At 36.2% G+C, this 18,655-nt stretch overlaps 1 protein-coding gene across 7 annotated transcripts in view; it reads left to right on the forward strand.

Annotated features, from left to right (window-relative positions):
* dtnba (dystrobrevin, beta a) overlaps positions 1-18,655 on the forward strand; it is a 66,602-nt gene extending 47,947 nt beyond the window's left edge. For 4 of the 7 annotated variants that reach the window (XM_022683171.2, XM_049467061.1, XM_049467068.1 and 1 more), the window contains 9 exons: positions 802-875; positions 1,261-1,374; positions 1,835-1,931; positions 4,188-4,208; positions 4,575-4,749; positions 6,116-6,205; positions 7,965-8,018; positions 11,496-11,526; positions 13,051-18,655. In XM_022683171.2, coding sequence (XP_022538892.2) covers positions 802-875; positions 1,261-1,374; positions 1,835-1,931; positions 4,188-4,208; positions 4,575-4,749; positions 6,116-6,205; positions 7,965-8,018; positions 11,496-11,500 — 630 coding nt within the window. In that variant the 3' untranslated portion in view covers positions 11,501-11,526; positions 13,051-18,655. The remainder of the gene's footprint in view (positions 1-801; positions 876-1,260; positions 1,375-1,834; positions 1,932-4,187; positions 4,209-4,574; positions 4,750-6,115; positions 6,206-7,964; positions 8,019-11,495; positions 11,527-13,050) is intronic. The other 3 variants (XM_049467055.1, XM_049467064.1, XM_049467057.1) reach the window with 2 other exon arrangements.

Raw genomic sequence — 18,655 nt, forward strand, 5'->3', positions numbered from 1 at the left:
TTTTTTTGCCTCTTAATATCTTGGTTGTGCCACCCTTGGCGGCAACAACCGCAATCAAGCTTTACTGATAGCCGACAATGAGTCTTTCACATCTCTGTGGAGGAATTTTGATCCATTCTTCTTTACAGAATTGTTTTAATTTAATGCTGGGTTTTCCAGCATTTCTCTTTCTTATTATTAAATCATCAACAGTGAACTGATGCATGTGAGACCTGCAGTACTTTAAATGTTGTTCTGGGTTCTTTTGTGACCTCCTGGATGAGCTGTCCATGCCCTTTTGGAATCATTTCGGTCAGCCAGTCACTCCTGGGAAGGTTCACCTGGTTTTCTCCATTTGTGAATGATAGCTCTCACTGTGGTTCGCTGGAGTCCCAAAGTCTTAGAAATGACTTTGTATTCTTTTCTCATCTGTTTTTAAATTTCTTCATAATGTGTTGTTTTTGAGATCTTTTATCTGCTTAACGTTGTCAATCAGGTTCTACTGAAGTCATTTCTTGATTCTACAGGTCTGGCAGAAATCAGCCTTGGTTGTGGCTCGGTTTGGATATTTTCTTTTCACTTAATAAATGAAATCATTATTCAAAAAGTGCTTTTTATATTTGTCTGATATTAAAGTTTGTTTGATCCTCTGAAAAATGTAAGTATGAAAAATGTGAAAACAAAAGAATCTGTAAGGGGACAAATACTTTTTTATGCCACTGTACATTATTTAATATATATAATTCCCATCATATTTATTTTTAAATGTATGGTAACTGAATTGCCAGATTGCTCACTGTCTGATCTGCTCTGTTTCTGCAGAGATCTCAGCAGCTCAACTTTGATGTTAACAAGCAGCAACGGCAGCTAATAGCAGAACTGGAACACAAAAACAGGTAAAAACAAACAAAAGTCTCTCTGCATGGATGGAACATACATGTGTATGTATAGAATTTAAAGTACGATGTGTGGTAAGTAAGTGTGAAATCATTGTTTGATAACTTTTTCCATTGTGCTTAAAATGTTAAACACATTAAGTACATTTTCTGTATGTAAAAAATTAAAAAATATACTGGGTCTAACTAATCTTTCTGAACAGTAGTGTATATTGTCACTGTTGTGTTGTATTTTTTGTCTGTTCTTTACATTGTGTTAATATTTTATGATTTCCGGACCAATAGAAATGCTTCAGAATGACTTTTAACCATTTAGTATTTTTTTTTTATTCTCTCTCTCTTTCTTTCTTTCTTTCTCTCCCCCTCTCTGTCTCTCTCTGTATAGGGAGATTTTACAGGAGATCCAGCGTTTGCGTTTAGAACATGAGCAGGCCTGTCAGCCCACCCCAGAGAAGGCCCAGCAGAACCCCACCCTGCTGGCTGAACTTCGGCTGCTCAGGTGACTCTTTTACCGGACACACACTTTACTCAAGCCCCAGGCATCAACAGAGCCCCCCAGCAGAGGCCTTAACTCGCAGTAACTGAGCTGACAATGCTTCACATACATCAACAATATTCATCAGTTTCCTTCCCTAGAATTCATGTAAACATTTGGTCACTCACTTGACTTTCATCAATCAGTTTTCATCTGTTATGTGTGTAATGATAAAATCTTACATATACGTATATGAATCTGTATTGTAATTAAAGTATTTTAATTTCCATTTCCATAGAAAGCTTTGTGTTTTAAGCAGTTGAGTGTAAGGAAGACCTGGCTGTGATGACTGAGGGTTTGGGGGAAGCAGTGACTCTCTGTTCTCACCTGTGCCGTCCCTTGACGCCAGGCCTGCCACAGCCAGGGGTAATGCAGTCAGTGATAATTGATTGTAATGAGTGTGTGTGTGTGTGTGTGTGTGTAGGCAGAGGAAGGATGAGTTGGAGCAGAGGATGTCAGCTCTGCAGGAGAGCCGGAGGGAGCTCATGGTGCAGCTAGAGGGACTGATGAAACTACTGAAGGTACACACACACACGCGCTCACACACACACACAAACACTTCTTCTCTTACAAGTAACTTTCTGTATAAAACAGAGCGAACTTTAAGTGTTCAGCATCAGTATTGAATTAAATCTGCTCAGTAATTCAGTGTTTCACACGTGCATTTTATATATTTTAAAAATATCTAGACACCCTCTCTTTAATTAGTAAATTATTCAACTACTTTGAGGTGCACCAAATACTGACACATTTACTGTAACATTTACACAGTTTGTCTAATTTCCACAGAAATACAATAAAAAAAAAAACACAATTATCCATATTATCTCAAGAACTACTCAACTGAAAATACTTTATGAAATGAAGATAGATAGATAGATAGATAGATAGATAGATAGATAGATAGATAGATAGATAGATAGATAGATAGATAGATAGATAGATAGATAGATAGATAGATAGATAGATAGATAGATAGATAGATAGATAGATAGATAGATAGATAGATAGATAGATAGATAGATAGATAGATAGATAGATAGATAGATAGATAGATAGATAGATAGATAGATAGATAGATAGATAGATAGATAGATAGATAGATAGATAGATAGATAGATAGATAGATAGATAGATAGATAGATAGATAGATAGATAGATAGATAGATAGATAGATAGATAGATAGATAGATAGATAGATAGATAGATAGATAGATAGATAGATAGATAGATAGATAGATAGATAGATAGATAGATAGATAGATAGATAGATAGATAGATAGATAGATAGATAGATAGATAGATAGATAGATAGATAGATAGATAGATAGATAGATAGATAGATAGATAGATAGATAGATAGATAGATAGATAGATAGATAGATAGATAGATAGATAGATAGATAGATAGATAGATAGATAGATAGATAGATAGATAGATAGATAGATAGATAGATAGATAGATAGATAGATAGATAGATAGATAGATAGATAGATAGATAGATAGATAGATAGATAGATAGATAGATAGATAGATAGATAGATAGATAGATAGATAGATAGATAGATAGATAGATAGATAGATAGATAGATAGATAGATAGATAGATAGATAGATAGATAGATAGATAGATAGATAGATAGATAGATAGATAGATAGATAGATAGATAGATAGATAGATAGATAGATAGATAGATAGATAGATAGATAGATAGATAGATAGATAGATAGATAGATAGATAGATAGATAGATAGATAGATAGATAGATAGATAGATAGATAGATAGATAGATAGATAGATAGATAGATAGATAGATAGATAGATAGATAGATAGATAGATAGATAGATAGATAGATAGATAGATAGATAGATAGATAGATAGATAGATAGATAGATAGATAGATAGATAGATAGATAGATAGATAGATAGATAGATAGATAGATAGATAGATAGATAGATAGATAGATAGATAGATAGATAGATAGATAGATAGATAGATAGATAGATAGATAGATAGATAGATAGATAGATAGATAGATAGATAGATAGATAGATAGATAGATAGATAGATAGATAGATAGATAGATAGATAGATAGATAGATAGATAGATAGATAGATAGATAGATAGATAGATAGATAGATAGATAGATAGATAGATAGATAGATAGATAGATAGATAGATAGATAGATAGATAGATAGATAGATAGATAGATAGATAGATAGATAGATAGATAGATAGATAGATAGATAGATAGATAGATAGATAGATAGATACTTTATTTATCCCGAAGGAAATTTAGGGTCAGTCAATCTGAAAACTGAAAAATTTCAAGAACTTTAAAAGTATCCTCAAGTGCAGTCCCATAGACCACCAAAAACATTATGATGAAACTGGCCCTTATCAGGACTGCCTCAGGAAAGGAAGACCAGAAGTTTCCTCTGTTACACAGGATAGGTTCATCAGAGTTACCAGCCTCATAAACTGCAAGTTAACAGCACCCCAGATAAAAGCCATCTTAATGCTTTACAGAGTATTATGGTACTTTATGTTTAACACCATGTTGCACATACACACAGACACTAGAGGGCAATAGCTGTCTTAACCCAGCTCCTCTTTTCCTCTGTTGCTGTGTGCGTTTATGTCTCGTAATCTCCCTTCTTTTTTCCTCTTTCAGTCTCACGTGTTTGAGAGTAACATAGGCTAGATTGTGTTTGTCAGTCTTTCCCTCTCTCACTGTTTTCTTCTCTTCCGCCCCTCTGCTGCCCGGCGCAGGAAGAGGAGCAGAGGCAGGCTGTAAGTTTCCTCACTGTGTGTGTGTGTGTGTGTGTGTGTGTGTGTGTGTGTGTGTGTGTGTGTGTGTGTGTGTGTGTGTGTGTGAGCAATGGGCAAAAGTCTACTGAGCAGATGTTCTGTAAAATCTGCTAAAAAATCTGAGCAGTAGTTGTTTTATTACTGTATAAAACACTAACAGTAGAATAAACACTAATAAACAAGTAAAGGATTGATTGTGATGGCATGGGTGAGCATATGTTGGCCTTTCAATTATGACAACACATGAATGCATTATTATAATTCTTATAAAAATGTGTGTGGCTGATTTTATATTTATATATATATTTTTTTATTTATTATTATTTTTTTTTTATCTCTTCCTGTCAGGCCCAAGCAGCAGGATCTCCTCAGACCTCACCAGGCCATAGGTCCTCTCGTCCAATCCCCATGCCCGTCCGCTCTACAGGCACCACCCCCACGCACACTGGCTACCCACCCATCCACATGCCCCAGGACTCTCTGGCTGGAGTGGGTGGAGATGTGCAGGAGGCTTTTGCTCAGGGTGAGGGTTGGAAAACTAAACTTTCAAACACAGATTTCAGGGAAAACCCATATTTTTATCTTTAAACAAAATGTTTAAGCAGTCAAAATGTTAAAATGCACATTCTTTCCGCAGTTTATACAGTATTTATTGACAAACTAAGCAGCAGAAATAGCCACAAAAAGCCCACACATTTATATACACCTCTGAAAAGAAATACAGAGTTTCTCTGATTTTACCAAATGGAAAATCTCTGGAATATAATCAAGAGGATGATGGATGTTCACAAGCCATCAAACCAAGCTGAACTGGAGTGCCATAAAGTTATTCAAAAGCGGTGTGTAAGACTGGTGGAGGAGAACATGCGAAGATGCATGAAAACTGTGATTAAAATCCAGGGTTATTCCACCAAATATAGATTTCTGAACTCTTAAAACTTTATGAATATGAACTTGTTTTCTTTGCTTTATTTGAGGTCTGAAAGCTCTGCATCTTTTTTTTATTCAGCCATTTCTCATTTTCTGCAAATAAATGCTCTAAATGACAAAAATTTATTTGGAATGTGGAAGAAATATTTTCTGTAGTTTTTAGAATAAAACAACAATGTTTATTTTACTTAAACATGTACCTATAAATAGCAAAATCTCAGAAACTGAAGTGAAGTCTTTTTTTTTACAGAGCTGTACATCTAACGTTTAGCTCCACCAATCTACTCACACAGAAAAAGGGGTGCTTAGGCCACATAGTCTGTTTTCTAAATGAGGCTCAGTACAGGAAAGCCAGTCAAAATATTCATTTGAGGCAACAAAAATAAGTTGGAAAATATTAGTGACAAGTACATTTTCCTTGACTTTTATTTTACTGCAGACAGTATAAAGCCAATATTTTTTATGTTTTTTTACTTAGGTTCATTTCGTTTGTTAATAAACATCCATTCCTGCATTTTAGGCATTCTAAAAATATGATTTTGGGCTGTAAATTGAATAAAAACTGTTATGAACTGTTATGAAAACATGGGCTCTGTAAATATATATTTTCCTGCTTACTTCGATTTAAGTTTTAGACATTAGTTTTTAGTACATAACGAAACAGATTATCAGGCTATTTTTTTTTTATAAAAACATACATTGTACTGTGTACGTGAATCCTATGGGTTGACTGTTTTAACTCTAGTTAAACTATTTTCTAGTGCTCCTGAATGAACATTTGGTTCACTTATAGTATACACTGTTAGTAAAACAACACCCTATTTCCAGTAACAGGCTAATGTTTAACCTAACTTCTTGCTCTCGCTCATTTTCTCATTCTCTCTCTCTCTCTCTCTCTCTCTCTCTCTCTCTCTCTCTCTCTCTCTCTCTCTCTCTCTCTCTCTCTCTCTCTGCTGCAGGAGCACGTAGAAACCTGCGTAATGATCTTCTAGTGGCAGCTGACTCCATCACCAACACCATGTCCTCCTTAGTCAAAGAGTTACACACTGGTAGGATAACACACACACACACACACACTCAAACACACACACACACACACACACACACACAAACAACAACTAACGAATATTACATGTTCTAATGCTATACTGACCACGCTGATATGTAACCCTTAGATCTGGTGTTATAATTGGTTTGTTTGGTTGGTTTGACATTTTATAGTGTTGGACATTATTTAAGTGTATTTTATTATTATGTTGTGAATACATTATATATTAAATTTGGTTCATGACAGTTTTTAGTATGATTTATTTTCTGTTTGTCATAAAAAAAAAAAAGTTTATTAAAATAGCATAAACGAGAATAACAGTCAGTGGTTGATGGCAGTTCTCCTAATGCTCAACATGCAATTTACCAAACACTACAAACTATTTATGTTGTCTTATTAGATTTTATCAGTGATATAAAATTATAAGGCTGTCAGATGATTCAAAAATGTATGCGATTTATCACATGCGCTGTAATTAATAGGGGTGTAACAATACATGATTTGATTCACAGTATTGAGTTCACGATTTGTTTTCTTCTCGATATTTTAAGCAGATGTGAAAATAGGACATTATTTATTTGTTCAGAAGTGTAAACAATAGGGCTGTAATGATGCACTTTGATGCACTTTTACAATTTAATTCAATTAAATTTTTTTCCTAATGTTTGTAACACATTTTGAATACAAAGTAACTGTAAAAACTATGCTAATTGCAAATTTTATATATTCTCCATATATAAATATGTGTATTATTAAGTTATTATTAAGTATAAGTATGCTCCAATAAATGCTGCGTGGAGGTGGCAGGCACCAGGCGGGGTGGGCATGGCGAGCAGGGACATCCCACCACGATCATGGCACGAACTAAAAGCTCTTCAGGTTCAGCCCCAGCTCCCACAAACCAAGAGAAACAGCTGATCCATAACAAACCATTGTAGGAGGCTGCAACAAAGAAAATGATGGACAGCTGACTCTGGCTATTAATTCTCCTAAAAAAAAGTGATTGATATGAAAAAGCGGTTTTGTGATTGGCTTCAGTCTAAAATTATAAAACATGTCCTCCGCCCTTTCATTACACCCACTGGTTCCCGATGTCATGATGTGTAATGATGCATTGAGTCACAATAGATCGTTACACCCCTAGTGATTAATTCATCTAGAATAATCAAATTTATAACTGGTTTATGTTTACTTGTGGTCCTTATCTAAGGTTACTGTACTTCCTGATTTCTGCCCGTAGCCTCTCTTTCAAAGTTTCCATTGTCTTGTCTGGTGTGTGCGTCTCCTCCACCGCATAGTAAGAGAGATTTCCGGGGGTGCAACGCGACGATTGACCATGTGCAGCTGTTTCTGTTTCTGATGTAATTTTAGCCGCACAAACAGCTGCAGCTTTCATACTGCGTCAGGTATAATCCAGCCTTCATTTGATTCAATCACTTTATAGTGAACTGTAGTGCCGGATCAAAGGGCATTAAGAAAACGATTATTCAGCATAACGTTTTTAACACAATATTATTTTTCTGATACATTTTGAGACATATATATATACATGTTAAATTCACAACCCTAATAAAATATATTTCTGAATTGCTCATTTGACCAGTTTCAAGTATTTTGGTCTCTACATATTTATAGATATCAGAGCCTGGTCTTATATGACTGGAAATAACTGCCCAACAGTATTGCTAAGATGACCAGTAAATAGACTTGTCTGTAAGTGTGATGTGTGTGTTGTGTGTGTGTGTGTGTTTGTTCTATAGTTGAGGATGGAGGGGATGAAGATGAGGAGAGATTACAGAATGGGAAGGACAGAGGTGTGTAAGAACTACATTACCCAGAGTTGTTTCCGCATTAGTTTTAATTAGTTTTTGAACATCTAAACTGCTGGATGTAGAAAACATCACCAGCACATTATTAGACACTCATAGACTGCATTACCTAAAAACATCAGCAAGCATTATATTTTATATCAAAATCCACAACACACAGAATAATCTAACTAAAAACCAAAATATTAATATATTATCTTTAACTGATCTATTGGGAGTCCAAAATTCTGAGAGCTGTGGGCGATAATGCTTCTGTATTAAATTTCGTTCTATAATAATATAATAAAATAAAAGGCATACAATTCAGTTCCTTTAGAAAATAGATTTTTCCACAACTGTTTAGGTAAAATGTGGAATCTCTTAAGAGCAGATCAGGTCCACCTAAAAAACTATACAATCATACATTTCAGAGAAAGTGATCAGAATCCAAACACATCTGACCTATCTCTTTCTAAGATCTCAATAGGGTTAAACCCATTTGCATTTAATCAAACAAACATTAGCTTAATGCAAATATTCCTCCAGAAATAGAGCCAGTTCCTCTTTCGTTTGGTTGCATGTTTTTCCAGAATTAGCAAACTTTTTTTCAGGATTAAATGAAGAAAGAAATTTTTGATTTTCTAGGTAATATTAGGCTTTAGAACCTTAATGTATGTACCCTTAAAATTGCCACAAAGAAACCCTTTGAGTACTACAATAAAAAAAATTACTTCTTTTGATCCCTAAACTCACAGTGAAAAGCCTTTTAATGATTTAAAGAACCTTCAAATAATGCAGCAGCCCTTCCTAAAAGTGTTCTGTTACCTGAAGGCTCTTCAAACTTTAATCATAAACTTTCTCATGACATTTACAAAAAATAAAGGATCCTTGGGGAACCCAAAGTGGTTCTTCTTTTTTTTGTTTATAAAAGTTTGTTGCTGTAAAACTTACAAGTGTATGACAGAAAAATGAAAATGGGCCCTAAAAATAACTGAAATATGAAGTATATAAAGCAGCGTTACTTGATTTTTGAAGTAAAAGGAGAACTCTGGTGTAAAACTGACTTTTAATGTAGTAAAACATGATAAAAAGTACTTACCTTTGATGAATAGCACACGTCCGTTCTCCCACAGCGTTCTGAGATCCAGAAATTGTAACAGCTTGTCCAAACACCTTTCAGACTGGGTGACACGGGGCTAAATTTTTTTTATTTTTTTATTTTATTTTTTTTTACTTTTTTACTTTTTACACAGGTATCCAGTAGCTTCACACCTACTTGCTAGAATCTGGAAAGCTCTGACATTTAAAACAAGGCAATAATAACTTAAAAAGTGCACAAGAAGCTTATTAAAAACCTCTGTTTACATCCCAAAATGCTAGTTTTCATCTCTGAGCGCCGCCATTACTCCTGGCACTGGCTTTATTAATGCATATTAATGCAAAGAACTTGTTTGAAAAGATTCCACCAGCTAAAATACTTAATTTTCTGGAAGTTCTTCATATGAAAACACTGATTTAATCCGCGATGCTCAAGTCATAAACATTGTCGATGCCATAAAATAGCCAATATGTTGCTGCTATGGCACAAAACCCTAACAAACAAACAAACATACATATTAATGCTAGCAAGGAGGGGTGGAGCTACTTTGAGCTGGATAATGGTGTAAAAAGCGATTTATCGGGGGGGAAATTATGCCCCGTTTCACTCAGTCTTAAGGGTGTTTGGACAAACTGTTAAAATTTCGGGATCTCAGAACGCTGTGGGAGAACAGAGGTGTGATTTTCATCAAGGGTAAGTACTTTTTATTAATTTTTACCATTTTACACCAGAGTTCTCCTGTAAGTAACAAATAAGTTCTTTAGTTGCCAGCCAGATCTGCAGATCAGTGCGGGATTACAGATTGTGAGGCCAGTGTGTGTCTGGCGTATGTCTGTGCTGTGCTAGCAAGCTTGTTAATGCTTAATTACTCGTTAGTATTAATGAGGGAGATCTTTACAAGCGAGGAGGGGAGGCAGGTGTTTTTTTAACTGCTTCCTGCCTGGTCAGGAGGGCCTCAGACACAGCGAGCGCCCCGGGCTTTATGGGACGGCACTCACTGGGAGCCGGCCTCATTACACCACTGTGCCTGATCTGTTTCTTCATGTCTCTGTCCCCCTTTTATCAATCCCTCTCTCACTCTTCATGTGTTCATTAGGATTTGATTCCATGCTATTTATTCCCTTCACTTGACGGGAAGTTAGCCTCAGCTTTAGGACTGCTCGGACGTCTTTACTGGTGGAATGTTTATATAGTCGGGGTTGTTGCATGTTTCTCATGTTATTTCAAAAAGAAAAAACACAAAGATTTTTAATGGAGAATGAGAATCCTGTCCAGTCCCACAGCCGTGTTTATCCAGGAGTACTGGAGAACACAGTTGGGTTCACTTTCTTTGGGTGGGTAGGACGGTCCTCTCCTTTCCCCAATGTGATGCAAACCACTCAGCATGATGTAAGCCAGCACAGGCCTCTTCTGGGTGATGTAACAGAATTGGAATAGTGTTCTCATCCAAGCGTGTTGAACTCCAGTGGCGTCGTGTTGAAAGCAGTTCATAAAAGTTTCAGCTGACTGGCTTCACATGGCAAATAGGCAAAGGTGTGAAAAGTATTGATATTTATTATTTAGCTAGGAGTATAGATAATAAGGTTTAAAAATAACTCTGTAGAAGCTAAAATATCAACTCAAGATTTTTACCCAAGTAAAAGAGTAAAAGTTTTGGTTTAAAACTACCTAAAGTATAAAAGTAAAAGTAATGTAAGGAGGAAAAAAAGACAAAAGCCCTTTTTTACTAAAAGGTTATGATGACTATAATGGTATAATAAAATGTTAATGTTGATACATTTGGGATGCACTAGGCTGTCTGTTTCAGCTGCATTCAATTTTAGTTTAATGTAAATATATTAAAATATATAAAAAATATTACTCGAGTTCTCTTGAGTCTCTGCACAGATCATCTTCACACTAGACTACATACATCTGCTATTCTTTTATTTACCATTCTAACCAATAGAAAGTTAGAATGATAAATGTTTATACTCCTAATACAACCACAATCAGATTCACTTAATCTGGATGGAGAGATTTATCAGAATAGGGTTTTATTTTAAATGATGAGAAGCAGGAATGAAAGCAATGAAACAATGAAAATATGCTATTTTTAAAATGCAAGGAGTATAAAGTTTAGATAATTGTAAGCAAATGTAAGGAGTAGAAGTAAAAGGTTGTCTGAAAAATAATTACTTAAGTAAAGTATAGATAACCAACATTTGTATATTGTATTTGTACTTTGTCATTTGACACCTCTGCAAATAGGCAGAAGACAACTTGGGGAGAAAACCCTGGATTATATTATCTACTTTTCTGTTGCTGATGTTTCACAGTTTGAGTTTGCATTGTGCACTATTGACTTACATTCTGTTTTTTTTTTTTTTTTTTTTTTTTTACAGGTTAAGCCAAATGTGAATCCAGCTATGTCAAGTGAGTATTTTAATTTCTTCAAAAAGTCACTTAATTACTAAATAGAGGACACATGTCTGTGATTTCTCAGTAAAACTTCAGCTGTTCTGTGAAGGCCTCAGGGAGAACTGAAGAACTTGAGTAAGAACATTAAACAGCATCATGAAAACCAAGAAACAATCCATCACCCAAAAATGAAAGAAAAATGGCACAACTAGAAAACCTACCAAGACATCACTGACAAAAGTCATGTAGTTGAAGTTGCAAGGTGTTATCCTGTGAACAAAGTATTCATGGCATGTAATAGTTCTTGCAGTGTGTGATAATGATCGTGACCAATGACCATGTGAACAGACTTTTAGTTTAAGAAATAAAATTAGTTATCTTTAATTGAAATTTGTATCACTCAATCAGTTGTTTAACACTGACTGTCTAATTCTTGAAGCAAATAAAGTATGATATATCTGTTATCTGTTGCACAGGATAAGTTCATTAGAGGTACCGGCTATGAAAACTGCAAGTTAATTAAAGATAAGAGCCCAGATAAGAGTAATTTGGTTAGTTTAACACTTTAAGTTTATTACACGATTGAGTGAATCATACTCCACACATGTGTACTGCAGATGTAGCTTTAGCTTTCATGAGATGTGGGCAAAGTCATTGGACACCATACTAGTTCATGCTCCATTACATGTTTTGTACTCGCTAGTGTTATCTTACCTGCCTCATCAAAATTACATAGTGAGGTTATCAGCTAATCATTTTATTACAGTCAGTAAAGCATAGGGAGCTATTAAAACCATTTTTGAACAATGTTGCAAATAATTTAAACATTCAGGTGACTGTATTATATTAACCATCATCATCATTAAACATACAAACCTACCAAAACATGACCGTCCTCCCAAACTGACAGATCGAGCAAGGAAATCACTGGACAGAGAAGCAGCCAAGAGCCCATGGTCACTCTGGAGGAGCCGTAGAAATCCACAGCTCAGATAGGAGAATCTGTCCACAGGACAACTAAAAAGTTTTGCATTACACAAATCTGGCCTTTATGGCCTGGGAATTGATGTTCACAGAAGCTCTCCATCCAACCTGGCAGGCCTTGAGTTGTTTTGCAAAGAAGAATGGGGCAAAAATCTCTAGATGCTGGTAGATGGTAGAGACGTACCCCAAAAGACTTGTAGCTGTGATTAAAGGCTCTACTAAGTATTGATATTGAGGGGGTGAAATACTTTTGCACACTTTTTAAGCCCAGTTTTTAATATTTTTTATTTAATTTCATTTTCATTCCACTTCACTATTATGTGCTACTTTGTGGGAGTCTTTTATTTAATATCGCAGTACAATACAGTTATGTTTGTGGTTGTAAGATGACAAAATGTGCAAAACTTTCTGTCAAAAATCAGTAACACTTCCAGGAGAGCTGGTCAGAGTTGATGAGAAGATGGATATATTCAACACTAATTTTATAATAGCATTAAGGTTTTAAACAGCTTTTTAGTTTTTAAACCTTCATTTAAACTTTTATTATAATTTCAGGTGCAGTGATTGGATGTCGGAGAGAGATCCACCCAAAGAATGCAGGCACATCATTCAACCACTGCTGTCATCATGACAACGTCATGACAACCACGCCTGCAGTCTGACAGCCCGGCCTTCTTTTGACTCGCTGTTGAAAGAAGAGTTTGAGGATTTACGCTGGAATGTTACTGAATCCACTGTTCAGCTCTGTGGATGGAGGATGTTGTTCTGTTGTTTTTTTGCTGTTTTTAATCATATTCTTTGTTGTTTTGTTGTATTAGGAATGATTTTAGTGTGATTTTCTGCATTAATTTGGGAGTATTTTGTTTAGCGATTGATGATTTGTGCGCCAAATGATGATATCAGAGAACTACTGATTAGGTCTACAGATGAAGATGAGATGATCCGGCCTTTTAGGTTGTGAATGAAGATATGAAGAAGTGTTTGTATCTGAATGTCATGTTCAGTGATAGCTCAGAGACACGCCCACCTGGGGTCTAGAGACCGTTATGTGGTTCAGTGAACGGAGAAGGGGAATGAAGGAAGGATGAGGTTGGAGAAATTGAACTGAGATTGAACTGAGAGGATTGAAAGAGGATGGTTATATGTGGTTGAATAATGTTTGTTGATGAGTGATGTAGGTATGTAGGTGGTGGTTATGTGGAGGTGGTCACGATGAATGGTGGACTGAAGGAAGGCTGTGTCTCGGCTGCATCACTGGGTTTCTTAAGGAAAGGATCAGAACCAAAAAAGGGTGGAATTCTGAGTTGTTAATTTATTTTATTTTTTTCCTTGGGATGAGTTTGTGATTTTATTTATTTTTTCATAGGACAGTTTTTAAGCTTGTAGGTATGGAAGCCTGTTTTCGTCAGGTGTAGAGGGTTTGGTTTGCTTCTCTGTATCTGGCAGCAGTATATCCACAATTCTAACAAATTTTTATATTCATAAATTTGACTGACCTGGCATATTAAGTTTAGAAATTGGAGAATCAAGTTCAGACATTTTCGAGAGCTGCCCTTTCACACATGCATTCTCTCTACTGGAAATTCTCCACATGGTTTGGGAGAAGGTGCTGTGCCTGTCTTGCACGTACAGGAGAGGATGCATGATGCACTGTGAATTTGCTAGAAAATGACTCTGTTCTGTTCATACATGGATTGTAATGCACATCTTATCCAGATATTTGCATTCACACATACACCTGCTCCAGGAAAGTGATAGGATACTGTTACTGTGTGTGTATAAAATCCTTGTTTATTTTTTAAAATAAGAAATTAGTTTAGCAATAGTCACTATTTCACTACTCTAAAACAATATTGTATAAAGTAATTTTTTTTTTTTTTTAAATGACCATAATTTATTTCTAATTTTTACTCCACTTTCTCTTTAATGTACACGGCCAATAACCCAGCCCACTCATTCATTAGGACTCCCCCCTATCACTAGTGATGCTCCAACACCAGCACATGCCTCTGATACATTTCAAGTCAGACTCCGCCTCTTTTCTAACTGCTGCTGATGCAGTATTGCCGAGTAGCATCACAGCGTGTTCCGATACATCAGCTCACAGATGCCTTATGGTGATCAACATCACCCTTTGGAGTGATGAGAAGAGACAGCACTGTCTACCCACCCAGAGAGAGCAAGATTTATTGTGCTCTCTCAGGGCTCTGGCAGCTGATGACAGGCTGCATGAACAGGAATCGAACCATGGATCTCCTGATCATAGAGGTAGCGATAAGCTCGGTCCAGCCCCATGAAGCCCCATTAAGAAATTATTTTAACCAATTATTTTTTATTTAACTTTCCTCACAATTTGTCAGTTTTTTTTATTATAACTTAAATTCAAAACTGTAAATATATAAGCAAACAAGTCAGTGTATTGAGGAAATGTCATAACCAGGTAAGTAATTACTTAACTAGGAGTTTTGACTTACTGCTGGCAGAAACAGAGAATCACCGGCAAGTCCCCGTGTCTGGAACAGGCTTCTATATGTAGGTGTATATTTGAGAAGAAGTATTTTACGGTTGTGAGTTTTAATGGGCATTGTCCAGTCAAATATTAAGCTTTGAGCTTGTTTTGCAAACTAATTGTATGGGGACATTTTTACAGTCAGACCAAATAAAAACAAAACTCCTTCCTGAAAACGTATGTTGAAGGTGGGAGGAGCTTTTTGAAAACTGCAATGGCTTCTTCTACTAGAAAACCCAACTTAAAGCAACTCTTGTAGTTCATAGATTCCTCCTACCTTCAACATACACCAGAATGGGGTTTTGCTGGTCTGAACGGAGTGTCTCTTTAAGTTTAGTTTGTGACTATGACTATGTAGTTTGAGAGATGCTTCGTTGGCTTTTTAGTCAGGAATTAGTTTAGAGCTGGCTGTGTGTTTTGTTTTGTTTTTGTGTTTATTTTGTGTGTGTATATATTACAGGAATGGACTGTTTTTAGTTTTATAGAAGTTGATTTTAGGTACAAATATAAAGAAAGATGGAGACTAATTATATATACTGTGCTTGGGTCCTGAAGAGTATTGTACCCATGAGGTCTCATTTTGTAGTTTTTATTCAGGCACTGTTTGTAGTCCTGTCGAATGCACACTCCCACAAAAACACACACACACATCTGACCTGCTGTGTTTTTTTTTTCCTTTCTTTTTTTTTTCGTGATGTGTATGTGTGTGTGTGTGTGTGTGTGCTTGATATCTCAATGCTGGATTGCCTCAGTAATGATGCTACCTTCCCCTCTCTAGAGAGTCTGAGAATTGTGGGAATTGTATTTTTACCATTAAACCGTTTCCTGTTTCTCTGAGTCTGCTGTAGGAACAGAAATCTTTATCTAATTGTGCCAAAATGACTTGATGAATTGCGGTTTTCCTGTGTTTGTAGTCTCCTAGTCTCAGTTTATAGGCTTTAAAAACCAGCTGTGCTTTTTTTTCAACATCGTTGTGTTGCCTACTCATGATTCTGGACGTTTCTGTGAGCTCGACTCCTCTAATGGTTCACAGAAGCTGGTTCAAGTTCCACTCCATACAGATCCTGCCAGCCAAGACATTTAGCTTAAAGGGGAATTCCATCCATATTTTAAAATTGTCTTCATAATAATAGTGTAGAAGTCATTTAGAGTGGGGGTTCTTGTGAAATGGTGAACATACCAGCTCAGATTACTTTACAGTGGTGGTGACCAATCCAGATCAAACATGCCTGTTACTCTGTAATACATGGGCACTGTGGTTGTATTCCCTTCTGAACAAGATTCAAACCAGCGATCTCCTGATCATAGTGGCAGAGCTTAGCCTGCAGAACCACTCTGAGCCCTATGAAGTTATAATTTTGACAAATTATTTTTTAAATGACTTTCTTACAATTTGTCAGTTTTTTATTATCATTTAAAAATCAATATACCATTTTAAAATTCCAACTTCAAACCTGTAAATATATAAGCAAACAAGTCAGTATTTTGAGGAAATGCTAGCTGCGTTAACTTGCTGACTAAAAGCATTTTCACACTGCGTAAAAAACACATCAAGTTTTAAAAACAGACGCACATACAGGGGTTGGACAGTGAAACTGAAACACCTGGTTTTAGACCACAATAATTTATTTTCCTGACTGACAGTTCAGGAGAGTTGAGGTGCACATTGAATTCTGCCGTGATTTGGGCAGCCGTGGTTTTATGTTTTTTGGATACAATCCGGGTTAGCACCCGAACATCCCTTTCAGACAGCTTCCTCTTACAGCATCCACAGTTAATCCTGTTGGATGTGGTTGGTCCTCCTTGGTGGTATGCTGACATTGCCCTGGATACCGTGGCTCTTGATACATCACAAAGACTTGCTGTCTTGGTCACAGATGCACCAACAAGACGTGCACCAATAATTTGTCCTCTTTTGAACTCTGGTATGTCACCCATACCCTTTACCCATACCCTTTTGGTGCAATGTGCAATTAATGAAGATTGGCCACCAGGCTGATCCAATTTAGCCATGAAACCTCCCACACTAAATGACAGGTGTTTCAGTTTCATTGTCCAACCCCTGTATGTTAATAATGACTGAGATCTGATGGACTGTGATGCTGCATAGATTCTTTTTAACTGGAGTCTGTAAGATTTTCTGAACTGTCGTATGCGTTAAAACCATCTGACCAATCAGAGCTGAGTAGCTGCGGATCAAACAAATGAGCCTGAAGCCGCAGCGGCAGAGAAATAAGCTTACACTCTGATGAGCACGCTGATTATATTAGTTAAAATAAACATAAATTCATTTTTTCAACAGAGCTGCAACGGTGAGGAATGTCTGTCTAGGTGCATCCTGGTCTGTTGATGAGAGCTTGCTCTTATGGTCTCAAGAGTCAGTGTGAAAGTTCCACTGCATCAAAAATCATACTGTTTATGTAGTAATGTAATAAAACTATGATTAGGATTTCTGTGTGGCAAATGTGCCTTATATAAGTACAGGGAAAAATAGAAATGGAAAGATACTAGAGGTGGCTTTTCTTTTGAGAGACTTCCATGTCTGTCCATGGTTTTCTACAGGAATACATTTTTTGATGGAGCTTTTTAAGGCATTATACCCCACTGTGAACAACTTTGTACATTTCTATAGAACAGAGCGTTTCAGATCTAACCTACTTTGAATGACTGTGTTTACATCTGTTAACTATTTAATGTAGATAATTTAGCTTAGATAGTTCCCCTTTAATAATACAGCAAATACCGGTTAATCTGAAAGACTGATTTATCTTTATCTTTGTTTTATCTTTCTAACTTTCCTGAGTAGATTTTGTTTGGAATGATCATGTTTTGGGTAACCCCATTGTAGTTCCCACAGAACTGAGAGCTCTAGCATCATGTCTGCGGTGAATTTAACTGTCTTTTCATTCTGACAATAAATGGGGAGGTCTACCACTTTCCAGTACCACTAATTCTTCTAAGAAAATGCCATTATCTTAACCAGGTTTGTCATTTCAATACAAAAAAGACATTTGTATTGTCTTGATCATTTTTATAAACAGAGTTTTTCAAAATTTGCACAAAATGTTGGCGCCCTGTCTACAGTGGAAATTTTTTCTCCTTTCAGTCCCAAGAGGACTTGTTTTCTAAACTCTCTGCCGCAAACCTCAAAAACTGCCACTTTTCAGAAATGGACTTAAACAGTTGTATTTTTTATGTTACCACATATTTCATTTGCACAGATGTGTGAAATGCCAAGCAACTCGTAGGCCAGCGGGGACTTTAAACAAAAGAAAGCAGGGGAAACAGAGACTGTTTTGTTGACATTTGCTTTGTGATTCTGAAACGTGGCACCATGTTTTCTGCATACTCTACTCAGCACTGAGTGTGTGACACGCTGTGCATGTGTGTGTGTGTGTGTTTACCAGCAGAAGGAGGTGTGTGTCAGGGGTTGGGGGAGTTGAAGGTGCATGGTGCCGGTAACCATCAGCTTTCTTCTCCACTTCCCTTCAGTGTCGGACAAAATCGCCTTTGACTGTTTTTAGAGAACAAACTAACTGCAAAAATCAACTGCAAAAATGAACAAATGTAAAGAGACATGTTTCTGATGTCCAGATGATTTTAAATGCTGATCTGTTGTATCCAGAATAAATGATATTTTTTAAAAGGAAA

This window comes from Astyanax mexicanus, chromosome 1 (genome assembly GCF_023375975.1).
Source record: "Astyanax mexicanus isolate ESR-SI-001 chromosome 1, AstMex3_surface, whole genome shotgun sequence".
Lineage (NCBI taxonomy): Eukaryota > Metazoa > Chordata > Actinopteri > Characiformes > Acestrorhamphidae > Astyanax > Astyanax mexicanus.